The sequence below is a fragment of the Rhinolophus ferrumequinum genome, chromosome 25 (genome assembly GCF_004115265.2).
Source record: "Rhinolophus ferrumequinum isolate MPI-CBG mRhiFer1 chromosome 25, mRhiFer1_v1.p, whole genome shotgun sequence".
NCBI lineage: Eukaryota > Metazoa > Chordata > Mammalia > Chiroptera > Rhinolophidae > Rhinolophus > Rhinolophus ferrumequinum.
In genome coordinates this window covers 25966878-25994841 of record NC_046308.1, presented here as the reverse complement: position 1 = coordinate 25994841, position 27964 = coordinate 25966878, and the positions used below count along the sequence as shown (strand labels likewise).

The window sequence follows — 27964 nt, the reverse complement described above, 5'->3', positions numbered from 1 at the left end:
ATTTTTTTTAAATAAAACCTCAGAATAACCTCTTCCACTAGGGAGGAATTCTGTATATAAATCAAGTCATGTATTTACATATAGTAAATCAAATCTTACACCAAATCTAAGTCTCACCCACAGTTGAAGCACTTGGTATTCAAATTGGTTTAGAAGGTTAAGTTTCCTGGATATACAAGTACACCTGAGCATACCCTCTAGGAGCACCATTTTGACTTACATAAAAACTATATAATTGCTCCCATTTCTTAAACAGGTAACACTAAACAGTTAACCTTATATGTATTTTTTTAATGACTTAGGGTTTATATACATCACTGATACGTCTTATGTTGTAAAATACTTACAATGTCCTATTATACTGAACATAAGACTGTTTATCTTGATATTCAATAACCATGGGACTACTGTGCTTTAAATTTTTTTTTAGTTACTCGTCCCCTTTACCGCAGTCAGTCTAGCACTGCTCTCTGTGTACCTGCTAATAGCACTTCATCCTTCTAATTTGTAGCTTATCTGGCAACGACATCAAAACCAGACCATGGAGATTGTTAGTGGTATATAACAACAACAAATAGGCTGAGACCAAGGGATAAAGAAGCTCACTGCAATAGTTTTAGTGCACAAGCGAAAGGAAATGAACAAAGAAACATTTGCTGTATCATGGTGAGAGTACTGAAAAGCTGGCTTTCAAATAATTATGCATGATTGTATTTCACTTGAATCAAAAACACCTACTGACCATCAAGTTCTATGCATAATGTTGGAGGCGTTCCTTCCTCCACTGACAAGGAGAGTAATTTCAGTTTGTCTTGAGTCTTCAAAACTGCTGATTTAGTTTCACTTGATTTATTCCTGCTCGAAAAATAAACAAACAAAACAAAAAACCCCCATCTAACTAGTCCCAAAGAATACTGAGATCAGGTCTGGCTAGCCACTTCTTCTCCCTCATAAAATCACAGAGCCTCTACAGACAAGATATGTTCAGAACAGAGATATGACGGAACACAGCTGCCTTTCCTGCCCATAAATGGCAACTCCTCTGGTCCCACAAACATTTATTCATTCAGTAAAAGTTTATTGAGCACCCACCATGTGCAAGGCATTGTGCTAGGTGCTGTGAGTTTTGAAATGACAAAATTGTTTGTATATGTAGGATCTGAGCTAGTCCTTGTTAGTTTTTCTGATTTGAGAAAGACAGAATGCCCCTACACAGCTTATTTAGGGAGCATGGATGCTCCCTAAGTCCATGAAAGCATGAATGAGGTCTGCTTTCTGTCCTTCTATCAGCTCAGCATAAAGTTTTGCCTTCCTCAAATCAGTCCGTAAGTCAAAACAAATAAGGCACGTTAAAAAAAAATTGCCCCCCTTTAATTGACCAAAGTAAAGCCATGACACTTCATTTGGTAATCTCAGAATTATAAAAATCATTCCATTTGGCCCAGTCCATACTGCCCAGGGCAAAACTTCCAGACAATTCAATTCCATTGTGGTTTGTTCTTATAAACTGCGTATTTAAAAAACGTCTTCGGTGTCCTAAACGTGACGCATTCAGTGCGAAGCATATTAGAGCTGGACGTGTCGTTTATGTCCTTGACAAGCCTCGATTATCCAGGTCCTTTACCTGCAACATAAAGATGTCAGTTTACTATCTACAATCAGGTCACCTTGGGAGAGCTGCTCTACCGAGATGGGTTCACCCAGACAGGGAGGGGTTTCTTGATTCTGCTGCCTGGTTTGGCTTTGTGAGTAAACGAGCACTGGTTTGAGACCAGCTACTCTCTGCTTAGCCTTTTGGAGTATCGCTGTAAGGAGCATTATAAATGATCTATCCACCAAATATATCAAGTGGTCTCAATGTTTTCTTATGTAAGAGATATATCACACTTCTATGTGACTCTATGCCATAAATTCTTTGGTAAGAAAGAAACTGACGTTCAAAAACACAAACACCTTCTCTTTCCCCTCCTCTCCAAGCCTGATAATCACTAAAACAGATCAAGTTCAGCCCCAACTGAAAAACTATCACTGCAACCACTGCCAAAATGACAGTAGACTAGGGTGTCTACTCCTTAAGAACAACCTAAAATAAAAACAGTAAAATTCTGAGTTGCAGCTACTTTTCAGACATTAGAAATGTCCCTATTTTAGCAATATGTGGCCCACTTGTTAAGCACTAGAACCAATCTACAAACATGACAGCAGATTTCTTAGTGTAACATCTGCTCACCTTGTATATCCTGACTAGCCAATGTTCTGTGGTATATGCTTCCTCCAGGACATCAAGCTCAAAGTCTTTATTCCCAATCTCAGCATTCCGCACACGGTCAAAGCCTGGTGGACGCTCTAGAAAGGGACAAAAAAAGAGACACTTCTTTCTACAGCGCCGATTTCCTAAGGAAACAGTCGATCAATTTGGTAAATCATCTACTAATTGGAAAGTTATTCCTTAGCCTGCAGTTTGTTTAGAGAGTAGGGCCTGCAGACAAGGACATCAGGTAGTAAAGGCAAATCAAGTGTTCCCCTAACTCAAGTCCTCTCCAAGATGATGCTTCCTGTTACATCTTCTATCAGAGAAGAACCTAACAGAAGGCAAAGGCCTGCACCTAGTTCAGAAATTGTCCCTAGTGCAGAACCAAGAAATTGAAGTCAGAAGGAAAGACTTAACCTAATCAAATTACTCTTGATCTATTTATCTGAAGAAATGAAAAGTCCTTTGTCTACTCTAACCCCCTTCATTCCTTTCTCCCTCACAATACCTTTTACTGAAAGACAATAAAAAGTAATGGGTGAAAGCATAGAATCTAGAGCCAGGCTGCCTAAATTTAACCTGACTCTGCCACTCACTAGTCATGTGATTTGGGGCAGTTAAGTATCCTAATTGTATCTCAATTTCTTCATATATAAAATGGCACTAATATTAGCTACCTTTTGGGTTGCTGTGAGGATTAAATGAGTCAACAGATGTAAAACAGAAGACTGCCTGATATAGGAAAAACACTGTGTTAGCCACCACTGTTCTTCCTATTGTTACTAATGTTATGAATCACTCACTGGCTTCAGTGTAGACCTGTCCAAAGCGGTAGTAACACATCTTGTACATAAGGCAGTTGAGCAACACTGGAGAACCCTCACGATCCACACGGAATTCCCCAGTTGGAGTATAATAATCGTGCTCCTTGATATGTCTGCCTGTGTCTGTGCTCCCTCCAATCCGGACCATCCACAGAAACTTGTTGATGTCTAGAGAAAAAAAAGAAAGAACTGCTGCATCACAAAGGTTGCTGGAGCTAACTCACCTAAGGAAAAGGTCACTATTTCTAAGGAAATTCCCCAAATATTTAACTCTAATTTATAAAAATAGGAAAGACAATGTGTAGGCAAAACTTTTTTCCTCAAAATATACAACTTTTCCTATAGATTATTAAGACTCCTGAAATCCTGTGCTACTGGTCCAGACTTAAGTCACAAATGAAATTAGTCCCAGGTATGAGCCTACAGGTACAGTAGCTACTAGATACACGTAGCTATCGACACTTGAAATGTGGCTAGTCGAAATTAAGATGTGCTATATGTATAAAATGCACACCAGTTTTCTAAGACTTAGTCCAAAAACAAAACAAAGTGGATAACATATCTTAATTACATGGTAAATAATAATGTTTTGGATATTATTTAAATAAAATTATTATAATTTATTTCCCCTATTTCTTTTTGTTTATGTTGATGTGGCTAATAGAAATTTTAAAATGACACATGTGCTTCCACTGATATTTCTATTGGACAGTACTGACCTAAGGAGTAGTAGCTTTACCAGAAAGGTAGAGAAGACATGCAAAAGCTCCCTTTCTTGTCCTATAGTTGCAAAGTTACAAATCTACAAAGCGTATCTATGAAAAGTCAACATTTCCATATCGAACACATTACCAGGCTCCATAAATACTGATACCACCACCAATTCAGAAAACAAAGAAACCCCACACATCTGTACAACAGACGTCATGTATTACATACTCACACAGATGTGTATCTCTCTTAAAGAATGTCAGAATGTCACTCTGTATCTCCTCCACAGGGTTTAGGGAAATGGATGGTTAGTATAAAAACTATTATTGATCCATTAAAAAAAAAAAAAAAAAGGATTCCTACTGAACTACTGCAAAGGGTTCCAGGGTATATATCAAAGTGGTTGAGAACACAGCCTCTGGATCTAAACTACCTGGGTTTGAATCCCAGCACTGCCAATTCTAGATGGGTGATCTTCAGCAAGTTACTTAACCTCCCTGTGCTTCAGTTTCCTCATTTGTCAAATTAGAAAAATGAGAGTATCTAAAACAACAGAGCTGCTACAGTATTATCAATAAGAGCATGTAAAGCTTTTAATGTAGGATTTGTCACATAGGAGGCATTCAATAAATCATGTTATTAACCTCATGTAGTATCTGCAGTCTTACTCCACCTTTCCAATTGGAAAAACAGGCACAGAGCTTGCCTAAATCACACAGCAAGAAACACAACCAAAGGCAAAACTCCAGAGCATCAATGCAACTATCTTAGAGGACTGATCCTGTAGCTTCCTGGTGGGTATGTCTGAAGCAAAAACCTGACAAGCTTTAAGATGAAAGAGTGCACAGCAAAAGAATCAACAAAATGAAAAGGCAACCTACAGAATGAAAGAAAATGTTGGCAGACCATATATCAAATAAGGGCTTAATATACAAAATATATAAAGAACTTACTCAATTCAATAGCAAAAAACCCCAAATAATCCAATTTAAAAATCGGCAAAGAATCAGAATAGACATTTTCCCAAAGATATTCAAATGGCCAACAGGTACATGAAAAGGTGCTCACAACATCACTAATCATTAAGGAAATACAAATCAAAGCTACAATGATATATCACCTCACACCTGTTAGAATGGCTATCATCAAAAAGATGAGATAACAAATGCTGGCGAGGATGTGGAGAAAGGGGAACTCTTGTGCAGCTCTGCTGGGGAGAATGTAAATTGGTGCAGCCACTATGGAAAACAGTATAGAAGTTCCTCAAAAAATTAAAAATAGAACTACCATATGATCCACCAATCCCACTTCTGGGTATATAACAGAAGGAAATGAAATCATCCCAAAGAGATATTTGTACCCTATGTTCATTGCAGCATTATTTACAACAGCCAAGATATGGAAACAACCTAAGTTCCCAACAAAGGATGAATGGATAAAGAAAATAGGGGGTGGGGTGTGTGTGTGTGTGTGTGTGTGTGTGTGTGTGTGTAAGTAAAATGGAATACTACTGTGTTTCCCCGAAAATAAGACCTAGCCAGACAATCAGCTCTAATGCATCTTTTGGAGCAAAAATTAATATAAGATCGGGTCTTATTTTACTGTAGGTAAAATACATAGTAAAATATAGAACATAAGACCGGGTCTTATATAATATAATGTTATATATTTTACTATAGTAAAATAAGACTGTGTCCTATATAACATTATATTATATAAGACTGGGTCTTATATTAATTTTTGCTCCAAAAAAACGCCTTAGAGCTGATTGTCCAGGTAGATCTTATTTTAGGGGAAACACGGTATTCAGTCATTAAAACAAAAAAAAAGAAAGAAAATTCTGCCATTTGTGACAACATGGATGAAACTTGAGGGCATTATACTAAGTGAAATAAGTCAGAGAAAGACAAATACTGTATGATCTCACTTATATGTGGAATCTAAGAAAACCAAACTTATAGAAACTTATTAGATTTGTGGTTGCCACAGGCTAGGGATGGCGGTGGGAGAATTGGGTGAAAGTGGCTAAAAGGTACAAACTTCCAGTTATAACATAAATAAGTCCTGGAGATGTAATGGACAGCAAGATCACTACAGTTAACAATACTGTATTGTATAACTGAAAGTTGCTAAGAGTAGATTTTAAAAGTTCTCATCACAAGAAAAAAAGATTTGTAACTACATGAAGGGGTAGATGTTAACTAAACTTATTATGGTAATCATTTAGCAATATATACATGTATCAAATCATTATGTTGTACAGCTTAAACTTATACAATGTTATATGTCAAAAACTGGAGGAAAAAGGAAATACGTAAATGAATGGGCATGGCTAAAGTCTTAATAGACCTCTGGTCTACTGCATCATCTGTCAATGATATGTATCTTATCTTAAAATTTTCACATAATATAATATCTGAGAAAACATTTTAAATCTCTCATTTGTTTTCTATTAAAAATTTCAAAAATTAAAAAAATAATGGAAGAGTGAAAAGTAACAGGAAGTGTATGAAGGACAGCCCATTACTAAAAATTATTATTCACAAAAAAGTAAAAGTATTGTATCAAACTCTCATAAAAAAATCTGGACTATGATCCGATCTAAATATTTTATTTTAGATCTGCATAAGCATTTAGTAGAAAATGAGTAACTAGAAATGAACAACTTGCAAAAGGGCAAAACCTTGACCATAACACTACATCCTAAAGAAGTTTAACTTAAGAACATGTAAGAAACATGAGATATGACCATGAAGTAATGAAACTTTTTAAAAATGCAATAGAATTTTTATACCTGAATGCCCATTAATCCCTTTAGAAAATACCATTTTTGGAACTTGTACCATGTAGCATAAAAATGCTCACAACATTTTGGAATTTCTCATTTGGAATTGTCTGTAGAGCTCAAGTCATGTCTCTGTGTGTTTTTTAAAAAAACCACTTTATTGAAGTATGACTGATATACAAAGAGCTGCACATATTTCACATGCACAACTTGATGAGATGTGGTGTCTTTTTTTAAATAGACTCAGGAGAGACAAGAACAATGATTGAAAATTAGTTGAGGCATTGGGGGAGAAGGGATCAGCAGTGGAGGCAATACCGGTGACTGTTTTCTGGCACATATTTGTATTTGTGTCTGTGTTTGTGAAAGAGGGAGAGGAGGGAGGAAAAAGGAAGGGGGAAGGAGGAAGGTAGAGGGAGAGAAGCTATTTTAAATTGTTAAAATATTCACAGAAGGCACCAGCTAGAATGTCACCATGATTAAATAATAACTATAATAACTGCTAGACTTGGGGTTTACTCCTTTTCATTGTACAATACCTCTCAAATTTTTCAGAATTCCAATAAAGCCTAACTAATAATTTAAGCTTGGGAAATAAATTCAATGTGAGAAATAACAGTGTCTTCTTTCATGATTTTCACATGCATGCTTCCATGATTTGGATAATGAGAGTTTAATGGCTATGTTGTCTGAGGTTTTTTTTTAAGTCTAGCTTTTATACACAGATCAGAGTAATTAGCAAATTATCATTCTTTCAACAATTCAGAAGCATAGCATAATGTCCAAAGAAAGCTTTGCTCTGGTGAGGCTTTCTTTATGAATGAGTCTTTCTTTATGTAAACTTAACCTAAGCTATTACTCTCACAATTATGACCTAGTTAAATCTCTGATTTTCACATTTTTATAGTCATACATGACCAATTTATCATGAAGGAGCAGCTTCTTCATTTCCATTCAAACATTAATACTACCACTATATTTAAGTGCAAATGAAAAAGATCTGTAATGCCAAGGGTAGGCAAATTGGCACTACCACTGGGAGTCTCTTTGCCAATATCCCATTGGTGCCGAACAAATGTGTTTGCTCTAAACTCTCAAGTCCACTCTTTGGTATTTATGTTCACGGAAGACATGCACAGGAACATTCAAAACAGCATTATTCATGATAGCCCCAAACCGAACAGAACACAAATATCCATCAACACTAAAATGCATACATTGTGCTATATTCACATAATGGAATACCATGCAGGAATGAAAATTAAGAAATTTCAACTACCCACAACATAAATGAATCGTGCACACATAAAATTGACCAAAAATGAGAGTACACATTATAAAGTCCAAAAACAGACAAAACTTCCGAGGCATATGAATGTCAAAACTTATCAAATTACAGATTTTAAATATGTACAGCGCACAATGTGTTAATTGTGCTCCAGTAAATCTGTTTAAAAAACAAATGGCACTAGAAGCTGTGACAGTGGTCACCCTTGGGAGAAGGGGATAGATACTGCAAGCAATATGGGGAGAAATTCTAGGACACTATTAATGTTTTGTTTCTTGATCTGAGTGCTGGTTACATGAATGTTTCCTTTGTGAAAATTCATCAAGCTATACAAGATGTGATCAAACAATATGGTGAATGTTTAAATTTAAAAAATGTATTACCATAAAAGACACATTGCCATTAATCCCCCTCAAAATACTCCCCCTCCTTCGAACACATTTATCCCATCGTTCTTGCAACTTTCTGAAGCTGTTCTGGAAGTCCTCTTTCGTGAGTGTCTTTAGTAGCGCTGTCATGGCTGCCTCCATGTCCTGAATCATTTTGACTTTGGGGAAGAGCCACAAGTCTCACGGTGGCTCAGATCGGTGAATAAGGTGGATGAGAACACGCCATAATGTTTTTATTAGACAGAAATTGCCATACCAGAAGCGATGTGTAACACGAAGCGTTGTCATGATGGAGGATGATTTACAGCACACTTTAAAACACACCTTCTCTCAACCATAGCTCACACATGACTGATTGCACCGAAGAAATTAAAACTTGTCACACACTGTTAAAGGTTTGAAGCGCCACTTCCCATATTGAAGATCCCTGCCTTTCCGCTGGATGGCAGTCGGCAGCAGCATTCACCGTATTTTGTGATCACAACGGAAAGTCTCCATGTTACACATTGCTTCTGGTACAGCAATTTCTGTCAAATAAAAACATTACGGTGTGGGCCGGCCCGGTGGCTCAGACAGTTGGAGCTCCGTGCTCCTAATGCCGAAGGCTGCTGGTTAGATTCCCACAGGGGCCAGTGGGCTCTCAACCACAAGGTTGCGGGCTCTGCCCCCTGCAACTACAATTGAACATGGCACCTTGAGCTGAGGTGCCGCTGAGCTCCCGGATGATGGCTCAGTTAGTTGGAGCGCAGGCTCTCAACCACAAGGTTGCTGGTTTGACTCCTAGACTCCTGCAAGGGATAGATGGCACCCTCCACAACTAAGATTGAAAGGACAACAACCTAACTTGGAAAAAGTCCTGGAAGTACACACTTTTCACCAATGAAGTCCTGGTCGCCTTCCCCAATAAAATCTTTACAAAAAAAAAAAAAACATTACGGTGTGTCCTCATCCACCTTATCTACCAGATCTGGCAACATGCAACTTCTGGCTCTTCCCCAAAGTCAAAATGATTCAGGACATGGAGGCAGCCACGACAGTGCAACTAAAGACACTCACAAAACAGGACTTCCAGAACTGCTTCAGAAAGTGGCAAGAACGATGGAATAAGCGTGTTTAAAGAGAGGGGGAGTATTTTGAGGGGGATTAATGACAATGTGTTCTTTACTGTAATTTTTTTTTTAATTAAACATTCACCACATTGTTTGATCTCATCTTGTACACCTTTAATACCTGCATTTTTTAAATGTTAAACTTTAACACAAAGTTAACTTTAAAAATCTGTATAATCAGGATCTCTTGACCTTAACACTATTTCTTTTCATGCTAAGTTACTTTGTCAAGTGTCTCACATGCTAATTTTCTTAGTGTCATACAAAAATTATAATATGTTCCAAATAATGATGCTCATTTCTATGCCAGCATTAAACATATACTTCTATTCACCTTAGCAGGCAATACCATGTTTCCCTGAAAATAAGACCTAGCCGGACAATCAGCTCTAATGTGCTTTTTGGAGCAAAAATTAATATTACACTATATAAGACCGGGTCTTATATTAAAATAAGGCCGGGTCTTATTTTAATTTTTGCTCCAAAAGACGCATTAGAGCTGATTGTACGGCTAGGTCTTATTTTGGGAGAAACACAGTAAAAGGCTGACTAACTGAAAGTGGTTACTTAACAATCATTAGTGCTAAGATTTCAAGTAACTATCCCCTTCTATTACATGTATGGGTACATTCATATATATAAAAATATACACAGAGATATACATACACAAATACCTTTAGTATTTGGATATATTATTATTAAAATGAAAACCTATAAATAATTATACACAACTGTGTAATACTGGTGCAACTGTTTGTGAAAGTTAAAGTCTGTGGACACACATCCCTGCTATCATCATTCTTCTTCTGCTTGTACAAGACACACATGGAAACCAGTCTGATTACTTTATACTTATACTTCACATGTACTATCTGGAAGGGTTTGTTAAGTCTGCCTATCAGAAGCCAGAGATAATCTAAAATTTTAATATCTTTTAGATACAGCCAAATAGTTGAAGAAAATTAAGACAGAAATCTTAGGTAATTACTAACTGCAGGAAAACAAGTTATTCTATTAATAGATAAAAATGTAACTATGGTACTGGTAGAATCAGAAGTGAATATTTATATATTCATGATTTTGAAAATACTTTACCTGGATTTAACCAAAAACTGAAAATTAGTTCGACTAAGAAGCAGCAAGAGGGAAAGTTGGTGGGGTGGGGGGTGGATACAAAGAACTAAATTCCTTACCTACTATAAGAAGAAATATATCTAAAATGATCAATCAATGAATAGCAAAAAATAATAGTATTATTTAGAAATATGAATATAACTACTACAAGAAACAACTGAAGAAATAACTGTCTCTGGGAACTGATGTTATTAAGGGGATTTAGGTTTAGGGGCAGGAGACTACCACTCTATTATAAACCTTCAGAAGTCTTTAACATTTTACATTACAAACAGGTATTGCTTTAACTTTTTAAAAAAATTTTTTTAAGGCATAGAACACTATTTGGATCATTCTTCTAAAAATATGGTTTTGCTAATAATCATAAGGAACATAGTAACATATGCTGCATATATACACACAGAATATATATAAATGTGTATGTATGTATGTGTGTATATATACATATACATACACACACACACACATAAGTATATATAGAGGGTGCCAAAAAAATGTATACACATTTTAAGAAAGGAAAAAAATTGTATTAAAATTGTAATACTCGATATATACTGACAACAAAAGATAGATGCAAGTCACGTTTGACTTTTGCAATTACAAGAAGTGCTCAAAGTGGTTACCATCAGTGTAATTTCAATACAGGTACACATTTTTTTGGAATGGCACCCTTTATATTTATTATATGTAAATATAAAACATTTTAAGTTGGCAGATAATTCTATGGCTTACACCCACTAAAAAACCCTATTCCTAAGGTCATTTTCAGAAGCTCTGTATTGTTTACTGGTTGTGGAACGACTCCTAGGTCTTTAGACAGTATAGCATAGCATGTGTACCGACATGAGAAATATTTTTATTTACTTCCTACTTAAAGCCAAAAAAAAAAAAAAAAATCGAAGTAACCAAACCTCAAGTTGCAAATACGTAGGAACTTCCCCAACTAAGAAAATGTTAATATCAGTAAAAGGACAGAAAAATGGGAGTGTCATCTAGTTTTCTTATAATCCATGCCCTATAGTCAGAAATAGAATCAAATGTGTTACCATCAGAGGAATATCCAGTAAGGCCTCCAAAAATGACCAGCACGTAGCTAACATCAAGCTCCCTCATGATCTCATAGGCTTTTTCTTCTGTGGATGCCATTGCCTAGAAAAATACATGCACATTTCTCAGAGCAAAATTCCAGGTCATATGATCCCTCCCTCATGGAGAAATATTTCTCACTCGACCCCGTGCGCCAAACACTCAAATGACCCCTTCACCTTACCTGCCCTACTCGAGAAATATGGGTATTATTCCATGTGTTATTGTCCACTAAAATTGTCCGATTCGCCATAGCTGTAATCTGGTATCCATAATCCCACCATGACATGACCTTTGCGTCCTGAAAGAAGCATGGAAAATGGAAATAAATCAAATACAAGAGAAGGAGTAGAGTAGAAGGGCATCTGATAGAAAATGAGGCATGGCTAATTAATCCATTTCTTCCAAAATAATGAATGCCTAACCAAAAAATAAACCTTTGCCACTGGTCCTACATTTACATACAATCATGAAATCTCAGTCCAAATTACACAATCCAACATCCCAATACTTTTATTATAGATAACCTACAAACAAAGATACTGGGGTGGGAAGTGTAGGGGATTGTTCAACATTCCCACATAAATAGCCTGATGTCATCAGATAACTTGTATTAAATAAATGACCTTTATCAATACTACAAAAATGAGTTATTACAAAGACAGGGAGAAAACACAAATCATAGAATATGATGGGACAGGATTACGAAATTCTTCAAGTTTTGACTCCTTAAGAATCTTCTCAGAGTGCTATTTCCAATTGCTATTGCAAAAGAAATCACTTCAGATTCTCAAAAGATATAAATCAAAATATTAAAAATGGTTATCATTAGATGATTACTTTATGGAAACTTTATATCTTTTTTCTCACTTCTATATTCTGATTTTTCTATAGTGAACATGTATTATATATCTGTAACTTTTTTTGTTTTATAATTGGGATGGTCAACATCATGATAAAACCACCATGCTGACAATACAAGCAGAGTATGTAATTTCCAGTAAGGGTCACTATAGAAGAAATCCTGAACTGAATGGAGGTGAATTTTAATGCTCGTTGAACACTAGGGTTCTATAATTCTAATTTCTCCAAGTTTTCTACCCATCTAAAAGCTATGATTCACTATATATCAAATGTCTCTCCTTCCCTTTTTCCCCCTCCCCCATAATCCCAGTCCTCCCAAATCTTCACCTCTGGGGTATTGTGACGAAGCCAGTAATATGCTTCTCGAAAATCATCAAAAATGATCCTACTGCCATCCCCACCACGAGCAGACAGCACAATGGAGGGAGAAGAGTAGGCCTCACTGGTCACCCAGGTTGAATGAAAGGTGTAGGTGATGAGAAAGAAAGCCATGACCAATATCATTCCACTTGCCACCTAAACAAGGAAGAATTGTGTTATAAAACCAAATTAAATTTACATAACACAGAAGAGCTTCATAAACACAGTCAATAATATAAATGAGATGAATCAAAATAAGTCAGGAGCTGTATGAGTCAATTCTAACTACTTATAAAAGCACTCTACTCCCTTACTCAAAAATTCACACATACACACACACACACACACACACACACACAGATGTGCGCGCGCACATGTGCACAGTTTCCCAAGTCTTGTTTAATTCTCACTTCATTCTTAATAGGGTAGGTAGAATCCTGTTGCTTCTTGCTCTTCTTGTCTGGACGACTTATGTCTAGATTCTTCATGTAAGTGGACAACACCTGGGAGACTCCAATGCCAGAAAGAATGCACATAACAGGTGCCAACACTAGCATTAGACGCACCTAAAAGATAGGAAGCAGGGTCACAGTCTAATCAATGTTTTACAAATTACAGATTTCAACCAATGAGTAGATCATGACATCAATTTAGGGGTTTTTCAACGAATTAGAACAAAATAGAAGCGAAAATAATTGCTACATCTACAGTGTAAGTGTATATTTCTTAAACTTTGTTTTTCAGTTATATATATGTATATATGTGTGTGTCCTGAGTAATTGTATGATATAAAATATATTTCTTAACCGTGGTTTGAGATCAAAACAATATGAGAAACACTGCCTTGCTACAATATACAAAATCTGTTTTAACAACCTAGTACTTGATAATCCTCCTAGGCCTTTAAGAGAAAAACATCATCTCCCTTTTTAAGACACCCAGAAAGAGAGGGGAAAGACTCTGCCCAGGGCCACTTTCTCCAACAAGTATAAAAGTGCCTCTCCCTAACACGAGGTTATGAATCCAAGAAAGTCGGGCCCGACTATCAGAATGTGTGAGTGCCTAACACTTTCCTGCGAAGAATCAACAACAGTGAGCAGCTTTACAACTCAGCCCTCGAATGCTCAGAGGGAAGCATCTGCACAACCATTAGTACTTTTTGAATCTTGCTAGCCAGGAAATTAAACAGCACCAGAGTTAGGGCTGGAAAGGTTTGCTAGGACTGAGAACATTCCTCACCATCACAGCTGAAAAGTACATGCTGGTCACACCGTACATGATGATGAAAATCCGGGCATCAGACAGGTTGCTAAAGCAGTAATAGAGACCAACTACAAAAGTAAAAAGCAAGCAGCTGAAAAAACAATCATAGATATGTGCAAAGATGTTCACTACAGCACTCTTTAAAATACAAAATATCAGAAACCACCTAAATGTCCAACATTAAGGAGGTAAATTATAATATATTTATAAAATAGAATGTAATATAATACATCAATTAAAATATTGCTGCAGAGATTATGGATCATTTGCCTTCTCCTTTACACATTTCTGTACTTTAGAAAGCTAACAAATGATATATCTTAAATATTATTTCTCTAAAATAATACTAAACAGTAGTTATCAGGATTCTTTATGAAGTGCAAAAAATCGGAAAAAAAACTATCATCTCACTTTAATTCAATAAATGACTGGATGAATATACATCAAAATGTTTACAGTAGCAACAGATGTGTGGTGAGAACTCCTGAAATTACTTTTTTCACTTGTCTATATTTTTTACAATAGACAATTTACTTTCGTAGTAAGAAAAAAAAGTAAAAATTATTAAAAAAAAAAAAAGCAAGCAAGCCCCCTAACAATGGTAAATTTCAAAACATATCTGAATTAGCCAGAAGATAAGTTAGATGAAGAGGCTTTACAATCAGCCATGCCTATTCTCAATATTGCCAAGATCAATGGGGAGGAGTCAAGGATGGGCGAGGTACGCTAGAAGTATTAAAAAAAAAAAAATAGAATACAAATTAGAGTTTAACTTATAAATGAAAACTGTGAGGCTCTAAACTTGCCAGTGTCTGCAACTGTTCAATGCTGACATCTACTCTGCTTCAAATATTAGAAAAAAGGGCTTAGCCATCCTCTGTATTACACAGGGAAAACAGGCAAAAAATAAAAACACAAGGATGAGGGTATTTTACTTATTTAGAAATAAATAGTGATTCCTACAAAGAAGGCCTTTCAGAACACAAGGTAGACAGACCTGGAAACATGAAGACAAGAAGCTGTAGGTCAAAATAGTATGAAGACCAGGTCGTAGGCTGATGCTCAGACACAGAAGCAATGATGGGGATATTGTTCTTCGCATAAGAAGGATCCAGCAGTGAGTAGAAACGACCCGTCCACGGAGATATTTTTCCTGGCAGCAAAGAAGTGACAAATATTTCACAATCACTCCTGAAACAAAGTGACATCTGATCCTAACTAATCACAACTTTCCATTTTAGTAAGATTCTGACAGAGAAGGACTAGGTTTTTGTTTAGATGCCACCAATACTTTGAGAATTTCACTCCTTCCTTTCTTTCAAACTTGAAGGTACTTCTGCCAGCATAGCCAGCAGAATAAAGTCAGGCTGTATGAAGCCAGCGGTATAGTCAGAAGAGAGGCACAAGTGCATCCTGGAAGGGTTTACGGCCAAAACTGGTCAAATCAAGGCAAACTCTATAAATTACGTCAACTAAGTCCTCCAGTGCTGCTCTGAATTAGACAATACACAGAGACTTGGCAAAACCAAATCAGCCTCTGTGAAGTGGAAGTGAGGAAAATGTGGCATGCCAACCAAACTAAACAGCTGTGATTTAGTGCACAGAGGATTCGATGAGGCCATGTTGTAGGGTATGGCAAGCAACGTTGGGATTTCTCCCACCCTACCAATAGGGAAAAAAGTAAAAAAAAGAAGAGAAAGATTAGCAAAGTATAGTCCTTTCACCAAGGGTGATTCTTCTGAGATTAAGAACTGCTCTAACAAGACATTCTTTGTTGTGTTGAATCCAAACACTGGGCTGACAAGTGAAATGAATGTTGAAGAACTAGGACTTTATGTGTTTAAAATGAAAAGAGAAATAGGAGGAAAAGAATGAATCTTTCTGTGGTCAGGAAATAACCCATATTTTTGGAGTTGATTCTATGTCTGTACTCATTTACATTTCATACTAAAGGCCAGGAGCCTTCCCTACCTGTCAGCATGAGGAGAGCTCCCACGGTGAGAAGGACAAAGCCTACCAGGGAGATGACACTTCGGAAAAGAACTTCAAATTGCTGTGGGTTCAACTTGCTGCGCAGATAATCCACAAAGGCATGGATCTGGCAGAGACCAAAGACTCCAAAGGCTGCCATGTGCTCGGATGAAAGGACGGGCTGAAGATGAAAGCATATGTATGAGAACAATGTTAGGAAAAAAATGGATCCAGCCTAGACCTGAATTATGCTCACCTAGGTTCAGACCAAAGGAGCAAATGATTTCTGAAGCCACCAAGGAATTACAACCCATCTAGGGGAGGGTCTAATTCACCTGACACATTTTCCAAAAATACTTACTTGGAGTCCCCCAAAGCATATCATACTCTATCATTATCACATCTCTGGCCTTTCCTGAGGCTCTTTCTTTACCGTGGATTGCAATTTTCTCATTTTCCCAAAACTTGCATTCACTGAAATTCTCGTAATTCAAGGCCCAATGCAAATACCATTCTCCCCTTATCTGCCAAACTGAAATCCATCACTCCCCTCTATGTTCCCTGCACTTTAGAGTTCTTCAATCCCGTAAAACTCTTTGCTTAGATCAGTTGTTCTCAAACTCCAGTTTGAGGGGATAATCACGGGGGTGGGGAGAAGAGTGGGTGCTAAGACAGATTGCTAAGCCCCACCCACAGAGTTTCAGATTCGGTAGGTCTGTGGTGGGGCCCCAGCGTTTGCATTGCTAACAAGTTCCCAGATACTGCTGATGCTGCTGGTCCAGGAATGCATTTCCAGAATCACATAGTACAGACTATAAACAGCCGCCTGTACTTCTTTTCCCCCAGCAAACCTAACTTCCTTAATGACCAGGATCATATTGTTACTTTTTATACTTCCCAGTGATTAGCGAATTACATATAGTAAGTGATCAAGAAAGACTTGATCTGAATAAGGGTTTCCACTTTAACAAGAAGCTGACATGAAAAACCAAACACACCATATTATTCTGATTTAATAGTTGTCTCTTAACTCTGTAGGGTAATGTGGCTAAAAGGTTTGTTCTCCATCAAAAAGTTCGGGGGTCATTTATCTTAAATGAGGTAATTATCATTAAAGGGGACTGGAAATAAAAACTTTGATCACTCACATCAGCTCAGCTCAACCAAAATATCTCTTCTCCTACAAACCTAAGCCAAATTAAGAGTCATTAAATTCAAACTTCATGGAACAAATATTAACATATTCCTGGAAGGAGATGTGAATGACTAATGATTTTGTTGTTTTCAGTTAACACAAGCTGTCCAAGGTTAGAGCTGTGAATACATGTTACTCTTCTCACCAAATCCAAGATAAATCCATCTAGTTGGAGCTGCTTAGCAAAAGGGAAAGAAGCCAAAAGCCCTACTCAGTCTAAGACTCACCTGGAAACCGACAAAGGAGATCTGCATGGAAAGAATGGTGCCCAGGCAGTAAACAGTACAGTAGGCCACATAGATCCGGTGGGAGAAGCGTCCCGTGAGCATCAGCACCAGTACGTGAAGAGGGATCAAATTGATCAAGAACACATAACCTCCCCAGGAAGAAACCTGTGACAGGATAACAAAGAACACTGCCACTGAGAACTCCGCCTTACTGAGAACTCCACCATTATACCTGAGGATATTTATTATAATACCTATGACCTTTTTAAAGAACATCTCTTTACAGTAACTAATAAACTTTGTGCCAAATGGTTTAAAGAGTTTAAATAAATGATTTCTTTAAATACGAAAATCAAGTTCACACCCACTGCTGTCTCTCAATCCCCTGGTTCCCTATGACTCCTGCCATCAAGATCACAAACAAGAGGCACCCAACCTTCAAGGTTAATCTAGGTTATAGACCAACAATCTATTATAGCAATCTATAATAAGGTCATATGCAGGATTTAGGGATACATGTGAAACGTGAGCAAGTGGAAGCAGTTAAGGGAAGAAGTCTAAGTGTATATACAACAACAAAATGCATATGTACATATATATGTATGTATATATATATATATACACACATACATACATAGGAAAAGGAAAAATTTAAAGGGAACATATCAGAAAAGAAGAGTTGGCCAACCAATATGTACCAAGAAGTAATACAGTATCTGGAGACTTTAAAAATTAAAACATTTCTATGTTCCTATTATACAATGGATATCCATGCCTGCCTTGGATTAGGCTTTGTATGGATACAAGAGACAATAAAGACGGCAAGCCTCCAGTCTATGGTCCGAAAGCCCAAGAGCTACTTCCACTTTTTATCAGTTGAACTTAGTAGATACTCAGATAGAGAGACTCCTGGAAGAAAGGAGTGAAAAGTTACCATGTAGAAATAAGCCAGGGCACACTTGGCTGCCCAATAGATGGAACCAGTCTTTACTGCTTTGATCCACATGTAGTAGGTGAGTAGCATGCAAAAGATGGCAATTCCTGCAGAAAGAACCAACGAAAAGTCAATAAAGGGCCATGCTGGTACAATATTTAAGAACACTGTCCTAGAACAGACTGCTTGGATTCATATCTCAGATCTACTACCCATTAATGGTATAATTATTTTACCTCTCTGTCTCAGTTTCTTGTAATGAGTCCAGAATAGTATCTACTTCCTAAGTGTTGTGAAGACAAATTAATTACTGTATGTAAGCATTTAGAAGTGTACCTCGCATATAGCAAGCACTCAGTGAGTGTGGGCCATTATAATTACTATTCTTTCTAGGCACTAAATTCCCTGCTACTGTAGTCTTAAAGATGTCCCATACCATTCTGCTTCTCCATCTTACCACAAACTGGTCCTTATGCCCTTTCTTTACTATCAACCTGTTGGAAGTCCCAACTTCAGGGTCCAGTTGAACAGTAACGACTTCCAAAAAGCTTTCCCTAATCCCCAAATCTGAATTTATGTCTCCTTTCACTACATTCCCAAAGTACTTTGTTCATACTACTCTCATGGCACACAATACTACTTGCCTGTTATTCGTTATTTTTAGAGGTCTGTATTGTATTTATCTTCCTTAATAGATTATGGGCCAACATAATTTTATTCATCATCTAGCTCTATAATCCCTTTATTATGAGCCAAAATAATGTTATTATCTATCTTTATAATATATAACACTGTGTTTTCCCAGTAATACTCAATAAATACAGGTTGAATTGAAAAATAAGTCAGTAGAAATCACTATGGTTTTAAGAACACCCATTTCTCTTATCTAGGAAAACAAAGCAAGTGAGTGTTAAGAGTACCATGCAACACTAAAAATTACCTCTACTTTTATGAATCCAGAGATGAGTCAAAGGCCTCATATAAGGAAAATTACCAGCTACTTTTCTACAGGGGATGACAGAGTGAGAATATGAACTTACCTGAGGCCCCTTCCTGCCCATTTCTAATCTTGCCCAGATACCATTTTTGTTATTGCTAAACAACAGATTTGAACCCAGATTCTACTGCACTTCATGAAGTTCTATTGGAAAATGAAGTGGACAGATCCTCTTCAGCATTTTAAGTCTTACCTTCATTATCATAGGAGCCAGCCACAGATCGGGAGATATATCCAGGAACCACAGCAATCATGGCAGCAGCAAGAAGTCCAGCCCCTGCATCCTGTACGGAAAGAGAGGTAACAGGAAGTTAACACCAACACATCTATGAGAGAAGAGAGGATCCACTACTCCATTCTGTTTAAAACAGGCCCAGAGAATAGTCCAACACTTTCAAAAGTAGATGTGATGCTAGAAATACTAGAAATGTTCACAGCACAAGAAAGCTAAAAACTTTACACCAATCCCCCACAATGATACCAAGTCTGAAATTGAGTACACATATGCTAAGGACACACAAACCATGTAAGTTGTCAGACATCAGACACTGCCCCAGAATGGGCTGTTTGGCTGGAGTATCCCCAGGCTTAGGAGTCCCTATCCCTCACAATATCTCACACCACAGGAACACCAGTCATATCACCAAAAGCAATGCAAGTACAAGCAAAGGAAGACAATTATTATTTGAGCTAAGAAGCCTACAAAGATACATGATAATCTATCTGGACTAAAGATGCCAGGAGCTTAGACAGTAAAGTTGGAGTATCGCCAGGCAATCTGTGAGCTCAGGAGAGAAGAAAACAAAATATAATCCACACCCCCAAAGAGTAAGGACTTGTCTGCTGATAATCAAGTTTGAAACAAGGGCAGCAAGGAGAAGGATGAAAAGGTTTCCAAACTAAACTCAAGTTTCCCAAACCCTCCTACTAGTTTATCACCTCTTAGGTATCTCCCTGACACCATAGCCCCAAACTAAAAATAGCCTCCAAGGAGCCAGGGTCAGCAATGCAGAAACCTAGAAGAAGAGAGTCAGTATTATGGAGTCCACTGCAAAAGCCAGGTGGTTTAAGAATTTTCAAATAAATTCTTAAAATTAAACATCAACAAATGATGGCTAAGTGACCATTTTCAGTAGGAAGAACTAACCACTTTTGGGGAATAACTGGGAATAACCAATTATTTCCCATAATTTTTCCTCTCCGTTAGATTGTGAGGACTTCAAAATCTAAACCTCACATGTTGCATTATGTAGCAGTTTACATTTGACCTTCAAATGTTCTCTTAAAAGGACAAACAGGTGATGATGGTAAGAATCCACATATTCTAGAGAGGGGCTGGAGTGAGCCCAATAATTCGGCCCAGCAAAAACTCAGTCCCCCAACGTTTAGCATCTACTAAAGTGGTTCAACAACAATCGTTCCCAAGCCTTCTTTCACCCCAGATCCTTCACCTTGAGCTCTTTGGTAAGGTGGTACGTGACGATGGTGGTGAAGGAAGAGAAGAGAGGGGCCAGGAACACACAGACATTCCGAATGTCGATGGTGATGTGGAAAAAATGGAGTACATGGTAGATTGCAGCAGAGGTAATCATTAAGCCTGTAACAGGAAGAAGAAACTCCATTAGGTTATCCTAAGATAAAGAACTTAAAGGAAAGAGAAAGGAAAAATCCAAGTATCAACAAAATGACAACAGGTCTTGACAAAAAACCAGAAATACTAACACTGCCAATGCAGTAGGCCTATACATTCCTCTCCTAAGGATTCAATCATAAGTCCATAATTTATGAAAAACCGCCTATCCCCACTCTCCCATACGTGTTCTCCTGTCTATGTAAGATCCATTTTTAGGAATTTGTAATCAGAATGAAATTATAAGTGTCTCAAAATGAAGATATTAGAAATAAATTGTTCCATAATATACAAATACCTTATTTCTGTTTAAAAAAAAAAAATCCTCTTTCCCTCACCTGGGTAAATTGTTCCTCCAATGATTCGGCCCAAAGGGTACCAGGCCCGGTCATCAAACCAGTTATGGAATTTATAAAATCCCTCCTCAGCCAGGAACCGGGTCGTCCGATAATTAAAGTACCTATAACAAGAAAGAAAAGATTGTGTCTCCTCCTCTTCATACTCAAATATTTGCATGAATTTGCACTGAAGTTTGCTCCTCAGGTTACAACACTGAGGAACTTATCATTACTCCAATTGGTACCAAAAATTATGCCAAGCATGAAAATCATTTTCCATTACCACTAAGTCTCATTTCTAGCTCCATGCTTGTCTCAGCTAAAGCACTGCTTCTCTCATAAGGAAATGTAACTGGAGCCTAACACTGTAACAAAGGCCTAAAGCAGGATAATTCACCAGCTGGCATGTAGTAGGCATTACACCACTCAGAGAATTGCAGCACCCAAAGACAGGACAGCTGAGATGTGGGCACCAATAAATTTGGCTCTTTTCAAGTGACAGGAACATGCAAAAGAACATTTCCATACCACAAACAAAGACACATAGGTAAACTCAAGTGACGAGTATTGCTAAAGATCCTGGTTTAACACCACACGTAGGATGAATATTTTTTAACCCACTCCATAACACAAACTTCTTAATGAGTGTTTAAATCTTAATGAGTGTTTAAACTTGTAACAAGGTCTACTCATGTTGGTATTTAAAATAGTTCTGAATGTCACCTACATAGTAGCATGAAACTGTAAATTACATAAAAAGTATCTGATATAAAATGCTAGCGTTATTCATGGAAAGACAAGTTCTTTAGGTCCAAGTTATGTAACCCCTTCTCTTCAGCTTCTCACTTTAAAAAAAAATTTTAAACACACAAAAAAATACAAATAAAAATATAAATATAAAAAAATTTTTTAAACACAAAAATAAATACAAATTAAAATATAAATGAACAAATAAAAGGAACTATTTATTACTAAAGATAGTCACGATTAACTATCTTTCCTGCCTACCCCTCTAACCCTATTTCCTTTTTGGTCAGTCAAATTTTAACAGCTACAGTAGAAGGAGCAGATGGCAAAAATCTCTATCCTTCCATTTGTTGCTAATGAATGTTATTTTGGTAACTGTGAAAAGGAGACAGAAGGGATGAGGGTAACAGGCAATCAACATGTGTCAGAACTGTGTCCTTTACCTAACAGTAGGAGAGGCAGAGTGAGACGGAAGAAGTCTAAGTTAGTGGGAATAGGTCTGGGTTAGGGTCACACCTTGGGCCTCTGGCCTCAGTTTCCTGCTCTGCAAAAGAAGTGTCAAATCACATGATCCTTACAGTCCCTTCCATGCGGAGTATCTACTCTGTTGTCAAGAGGACTGTATGACTACAGAGCAGATACTCTTGCTTTCCCTGACCATCTTATCTCAGTGTTTGCTCAGCTAGAGGATCTGAGAAAAAGCCTTAACAGATTGGTGATTAAGAAACAGAAGGATGGGGCCGGCCTGGTGACTCAGGTGGCCGTGCTCCTAACTCCGAGGTCGATTCCCACATGGGCCCGTGAGCTGCGCCCTCTACAGTTAAGACTGTGAACCACGGCTCTCCCTAGAGCTGGGCTGCCGTGAGCAGCCAGAGGTTGGCGTGTGAGCTGTTGTGGGCTGCCATGGGCTGCCGTGGGCTGCTGCAGGCTGCTGTGGACTGCCGTGGGCTGCCATGTGCTGCGATGCGCAGCCGGTGGCCAGCGTGAGTGGCCGGCAGCCAGTGTGAGTGGCCGTGAGTGGCCAACCGACTACTGGCGACCGATTGCCTCAGGCACGGGGGAGCCTCAGCCACCTGGAGAGCAAGGCTCATAAAACCAGCTCAAGGGCCGGGGAGCTGTATCCTACACAAGTAGACTGAGAAACAAGGGCTTGAACCGGAGGGGGGAGGGAGAGGCAGAAGAAGGGGGGGAAAAAAGAAACAAAAGGATGGTAAGTTTCCGCATTCATGAGAAAAAATATAAATTTGGGGGATCCCAAAGAAAATATCTGTATGCCTTCAAAGTGCTTTCAAATATCTATACAAAACAAAATGACAAATTTGCGAATACATGCAAGTAGTGAATTTTTGAATCAATGCTCCGTAAGCTGAATACGCTATTTTTATGGCATCAATGATATTTCAAGAACCTATGATTCTGGCCCCCCAAATTTTTAATTAAGTCTTAACTTTAGGCAATGTAACACAGTGACTCCAGTGTCTAGAGACAGACAAACCTAGAGTCAAATCTTGACTCCTCCACTTACTAAATGTGTAACCTTAAATAGCCTCTCCCAGCCTCAATCTCGTTTATAAAAAAGGAAATAAAAGTACTATCTCCATCTCACAGGGTTGTAGTTAGGACTTAGCGACAATCTGTAAAACAGTGCTTGGAACAAAGTGAATGCTCAGTAAATGTGTTTTACCTGTATCTTTTTTATATAATAAATAAAATCCCTAATCAAATTCATAGTTTTAAATTTTCTCAATGTCTTCGAACTTAACTGACTTATCATATAAATTGTTAAACAGAAGAAAAAGTCATGGATCTCAACTTCATGACTTGTGATTTCCTTTTGCGGAAATCACACCAGGCGCCTTTCCCTCAATCTGCGCAGATCACTAACTGCTGACCAAGCTGAGAAGTCGGATTGCTTGTAGCCTAGCCAGGTCTTAAGTGACAGGCAGGCACACCAGCAACACCTCTCATATTTTTTAAAAGTTTAAAAGATTCACTTGGTTAATTCCAACAACACTGTTTCAAAAGAAGACAATTATCTTCTTTGGAAAACTTGAGGGCTTCCCCCCAATTAAACATACTGAAAGGACATCCCCACCACTAAGAGCTGACTGGAATGTGAATGTGAAACCCGTGAACCTGAAACCCAGGCTTCCCAAAGAAAATACCAGACCAAGCAAAGGTACTCACGGATCAAACTCATGGATGACACTTTCAAATCTCAGGACAGCAAAGAGACGAGTGGAGAATGCTGTAAGTACCAGAAAATCAGTATTTTAGTGTTAATGTACCATGAAAATAATAGTAGATAGTAGTATTATAGAGGTACTAATATTATCCAGCACAAAAGTCACAGGAAATATAAAATGATCCCTGAATAAAGAATTTATCCATCCTTCCCACATAGAAGAAAGAAAAGAAGTTCACTTTCCCTGACAATGACACCCACATTTTCCACTTAGGCAGGACACTTTAACTACTTATTAGCAATGCCTATAACAATGCTTTCATCTATTAATACTGCACTCGACTTACATGGCCATCTTTTATATACGTTGACCTCCCCACAGCTAAGCTTAACTTTGGAGCAAACTAAGAGGTAGGGCAATCAAGACTATACTTATAACTCATGCAGAACTAAAATACCTAAAAAGAAAAAACAAAAAACAGTCAAGTTCTGAAGAAACGTTCAGAAATACTAAGGCAGGCAACTAAACTGAAGAAAACTGTCTTTTCAAAATTCAACATCCCAGAGTCCCCAGTATCTCTTTCAGCCCTTTGAGAAAACAGAAGTAGCACAGCATGCTTCCCATTCTTTCCCAGATGATCACCAGTCCTTTTATAATCCTTGTTTCTTTTACTTTTGTCTTCATAAAATTAAACGGATGGAGAACAGTAAAGAGAACAAACATTACATACAATCTGTTGGAAAGAAGAAAGCCATTCTTGATTTTTTTCAAGATTTTCTCCTTTCCATCCCCCAAAACAGAGAGGTCCACATGCACACTCACATAACACAGCAGCCATTGACAGAATAAGAAGCTTCAGAAGTGTGTCCTGCTTCTCATAGGACAACCGCAAAAATCCCAGTTTAGTCATCTTGACATCAAGGGGTGGCAACAGATGACAGCTAAAATGGAAAAATCAAGACCATAGGATATTGAACACTAATTTACCTAATTCATTTTCATATTTTATGGTGGTAGAGAAACATAAGGAGATAGGAGATAGAGAACATACCAGACAGGGTCAGGGCTGCTACTAATACCCAAGTCTTGCCTGAATTATGATGCACTGGCAAGGAAGCAGGCACAAGTCAGGCCTATGTGTCAAGACTAAAAAGGAATAATTAGACTCTATCACAGTAATTCTGTTTCCCACTCCCTAATAGCTAACAAGTACATAAGCACAACTGGCAATAGTTTGGTATAACAGGTGTAAAGAGAAAACACAGGAATAGGAAAAAGGGAACTAACTGGGGGAAGAGATACAAGAAAATAGAAAGGATTGGAAATAAAGAAAAAAATAATTACATGGTTAAAGAGACCACTGAGAAAAAGGCAGGGATATGTGAAAGGAATGAATATTGAGTACAGAAGTGAAAGTAGTAAGTGGAGAAACAGAAGTCACGACTAGGGGCCGGCCCGGTGACTCAGGCGGTTGGAGCTCCGTTCTCCTAACTCCGAAGGCTGCCGGTTCGATTCCCACATGGGCCAGTGGGCTCTCAACCACAAGGCTGCCTGTTCAATTCCTTGAGTCCCGCAAGGGACAGTGGGCAGCGCCCCCTGCAACTAAGATTGAACACGGCACCTTGAGCTGAGCTGCGCTGAGCTGAGCTCCCTATGACTAAGTTAGTTGGTTGGAGCGCGTCCTCTCAACCACAAGGTTGCTGGTTCGACTCCCACAAGGGATGGTGGGCTGCGCCCCCTGCAACTAGCAACGGGCAACTGGACCTGGAGCTGAGCTGCGCCCTCCACAACTAAGACTGAAAGGACAACTTGAAGCTGAACGGCACCCTCCACAACTAAGATTAAAGGACAACAACTTGACTTGGGGAAAAAAAAAAAAGTCCTGGAAGTACACACTGTTCCCCAATAAAGTCCTGTTCCCCTTCCCCAATAATTTCTTTGCGAAAAAAAAAAAAAGAAGTCATGACTGAATCAGCTCATTTATAGCTCTAAATTTCAGCTTCAGCTGACTGGCTATAAGCTGCCTTCTGTTCCAAATCCCAGTGGGATTGCAGGGTCAACTAAAAGAGCATGACTGATCACTAATGCAGGTACAGTCATGCACTCAAGATGAGCGGGAGATACACATGCATAGATCACTGCACTTTCAATCAAATAATCACAGTATAACTACTGCCCAGATCTCTATCAGCTTCTAAACAGCTGTCTCAAAGCATCTGTGTAATTGACACTGTTGATTTAAGCCATTGATCCCAGAGACAACTCATGGAACCAGATGACAATCTGGAAGGAGGAAAAAAAAAATGTTTCCTACTGAAGCAAGAAAAGCTCCGGGAAAAAATTAAAATATAATGATGAGGGAAGCAGTCTGTAGACCATTCAGAACGGCGATCACTTGATGAACAAGATTTCTTAGAACTAAGTTATCATAGGAAATCAGCCATTTCTGTTTAAGATAATACTGCCTGTTTAAACCATAAGTTGGTCGAGAGTAAGTGATAAAGAATAAAGGACATGCAACATTGTTCAAGACTGCAGAAAAACAAACAAATGAAAAAGGAACCTGCACCCCTCCTGATCTTTTTCCCAGTACTACTAGAGGGAAAGAGGGAAAAAATGACACTGGACTGGGTGGAAGGCATGAAAAATCAAACTTTCCTAGCTCAACAATGAAAAATCAAGCATCTTTTCCATAATTAACTGTCCTAGAGGAGTTTTCCAGTTTTTACTTTTAATCCCCAAGGAAAACCTTATCTTGCAATAAAAAATAAACGCCTAACTCCAGGAAGTCACTAATCCAGCCACATCCCTCAGGTTTCTATTTGTTTTCTGGAACTCCTGAAACAGAAAAACTTAACACCACTCAGGTGACAGGAGCCAAACACCTAGAAGAGTAAGCAGAAGAAAGGAGAGCACTAGAACCTCTACCTGAAAGCTGAGTACAGGAGTTGGTAATTGAAGGCAGGACCTTAAGGGAGTTTTCAGTGTGCTCGCTGGTCATTTTCGCACAGCGCTCAAGCAAGTTAAGGGCAAAGACACTTCTTAAGACACTTATCCTTTCTCCCCGTCAACTGTGCCTGCAAGCCGTTGCACCAAGTCCCACCCTGGTTCTAGTTTCCTAGACGCACCTTCCCGACTCCGTTCGTCTGCACCCTTTCTCACCCTCTCACATTCTCACTCCCCTCCACCCCACTCCACACACTCCTGCAGATCCCTGCTCGTCTCCCACCGTCACTCGACTCCACACCTCTGACACCGCCACCACGGACACCCGCCACCTCAGCATCCTAAGCGCCTCCCCCACAACCTGTCCCAGGATCCCAGCTTCCCCACGCCCTCGCGGCCGAAGCGCAATCCGCATCCCAGACCTGCATGCCTTTCCACTCCGGGATGCCCCCAAACCACGCCCCACGCCCCCTCCTCAGCGCCCTCCAGTCTGCCTCCCCTTCCCCACCTCCGGCCCTTCCCTCAGTCCCACCAACACCCTGGGCCGCACCTGCAGCTAATTCTCAAGTACTATCCCACGGCCTTCCCACCTGACCGGTGTTCCCCAAGAATCCGCTCAGATCCCTCGGCCATCCGCTCAGCGGCGCACACAACCCTGGCAGAGGTCGGGTCCGCCTCTTGGACCGCTCCCCATTGGCTGGCTCAGGGCCAACGCGACACTTCGGGAGA

General features: G+C 38.7%; 1 protein-coding gene across 2 annotated transcripts; it reads right to left on the bottom strand.

Annotated features, from left to right (window-relative positions):
* Positions 1-593: 593 nt before the first annotated feature.
* STT3A (STT3 oligosaccharyltransferase complex catalytic subunit A) lies at positions 594-27964 on the bottom strand. 2 transcript variants are annotated; one of them, XM_033098031.1, is made up of 18 exons: positions 27826-27964; positions 25112-25230; positions 24291-24351; positions 21357-21478; positions 20840-20985; positions 19582-19672; positions 18392-18498; positions 17458-17622; positions 16036-16216; positions 15062-15217; positions 14041-14132; positions 13212-13367; positions 12769-12957; positions 11762-11878; positions 11538-11640; positions 3055-3243; positions 2231-2346; positions 594-1624 (listed from the first exon to the last, which is right to left on the bottom strand). In XM_033098031.1, exons 2-18 carry the CDS (start codon positions 25197-25199, stop codon positions 1586-1588), a joined length of 2118 nt encoding a protein of 705 aa, XP_032953922.1. In that variant the 5' UTR covers positions 25200-25230; positions 27826-27964; the 3' UTR covers positions 594-1585. The 2 variants fall into 2 exon arrangements, with proteins under 2 accessions (XP_032953922.1, XP_032953921.1); XM_033098030.1 differs by having other exon boundaries at positions 27786-27904.

Bases quoted from the DNA above. Each gene is read 5' to 3' on its own strand.
- STT3A (XM_033098031.1), bottom strand. From the start codon at position 25,199: ATGACTAAACTGGGATTTTTGCGGTTGTCCTATGAGAAGCAGGACACA. The intron at 18,499-19,581 runs GTAAGACTTAAA...TTCTTTCTGCAG, and splicing joins TGGCTCCTATGATAATGAAG to GAATTGCCATCTTTTGCATG. The intron at 13,368-14,040 runs GTGAGGAATGTT...CCTATCTTTTAG, and splicing joins TGTACTTTTCAGCTGTGATG to GTGCGTCTAATGCTAGTGTT.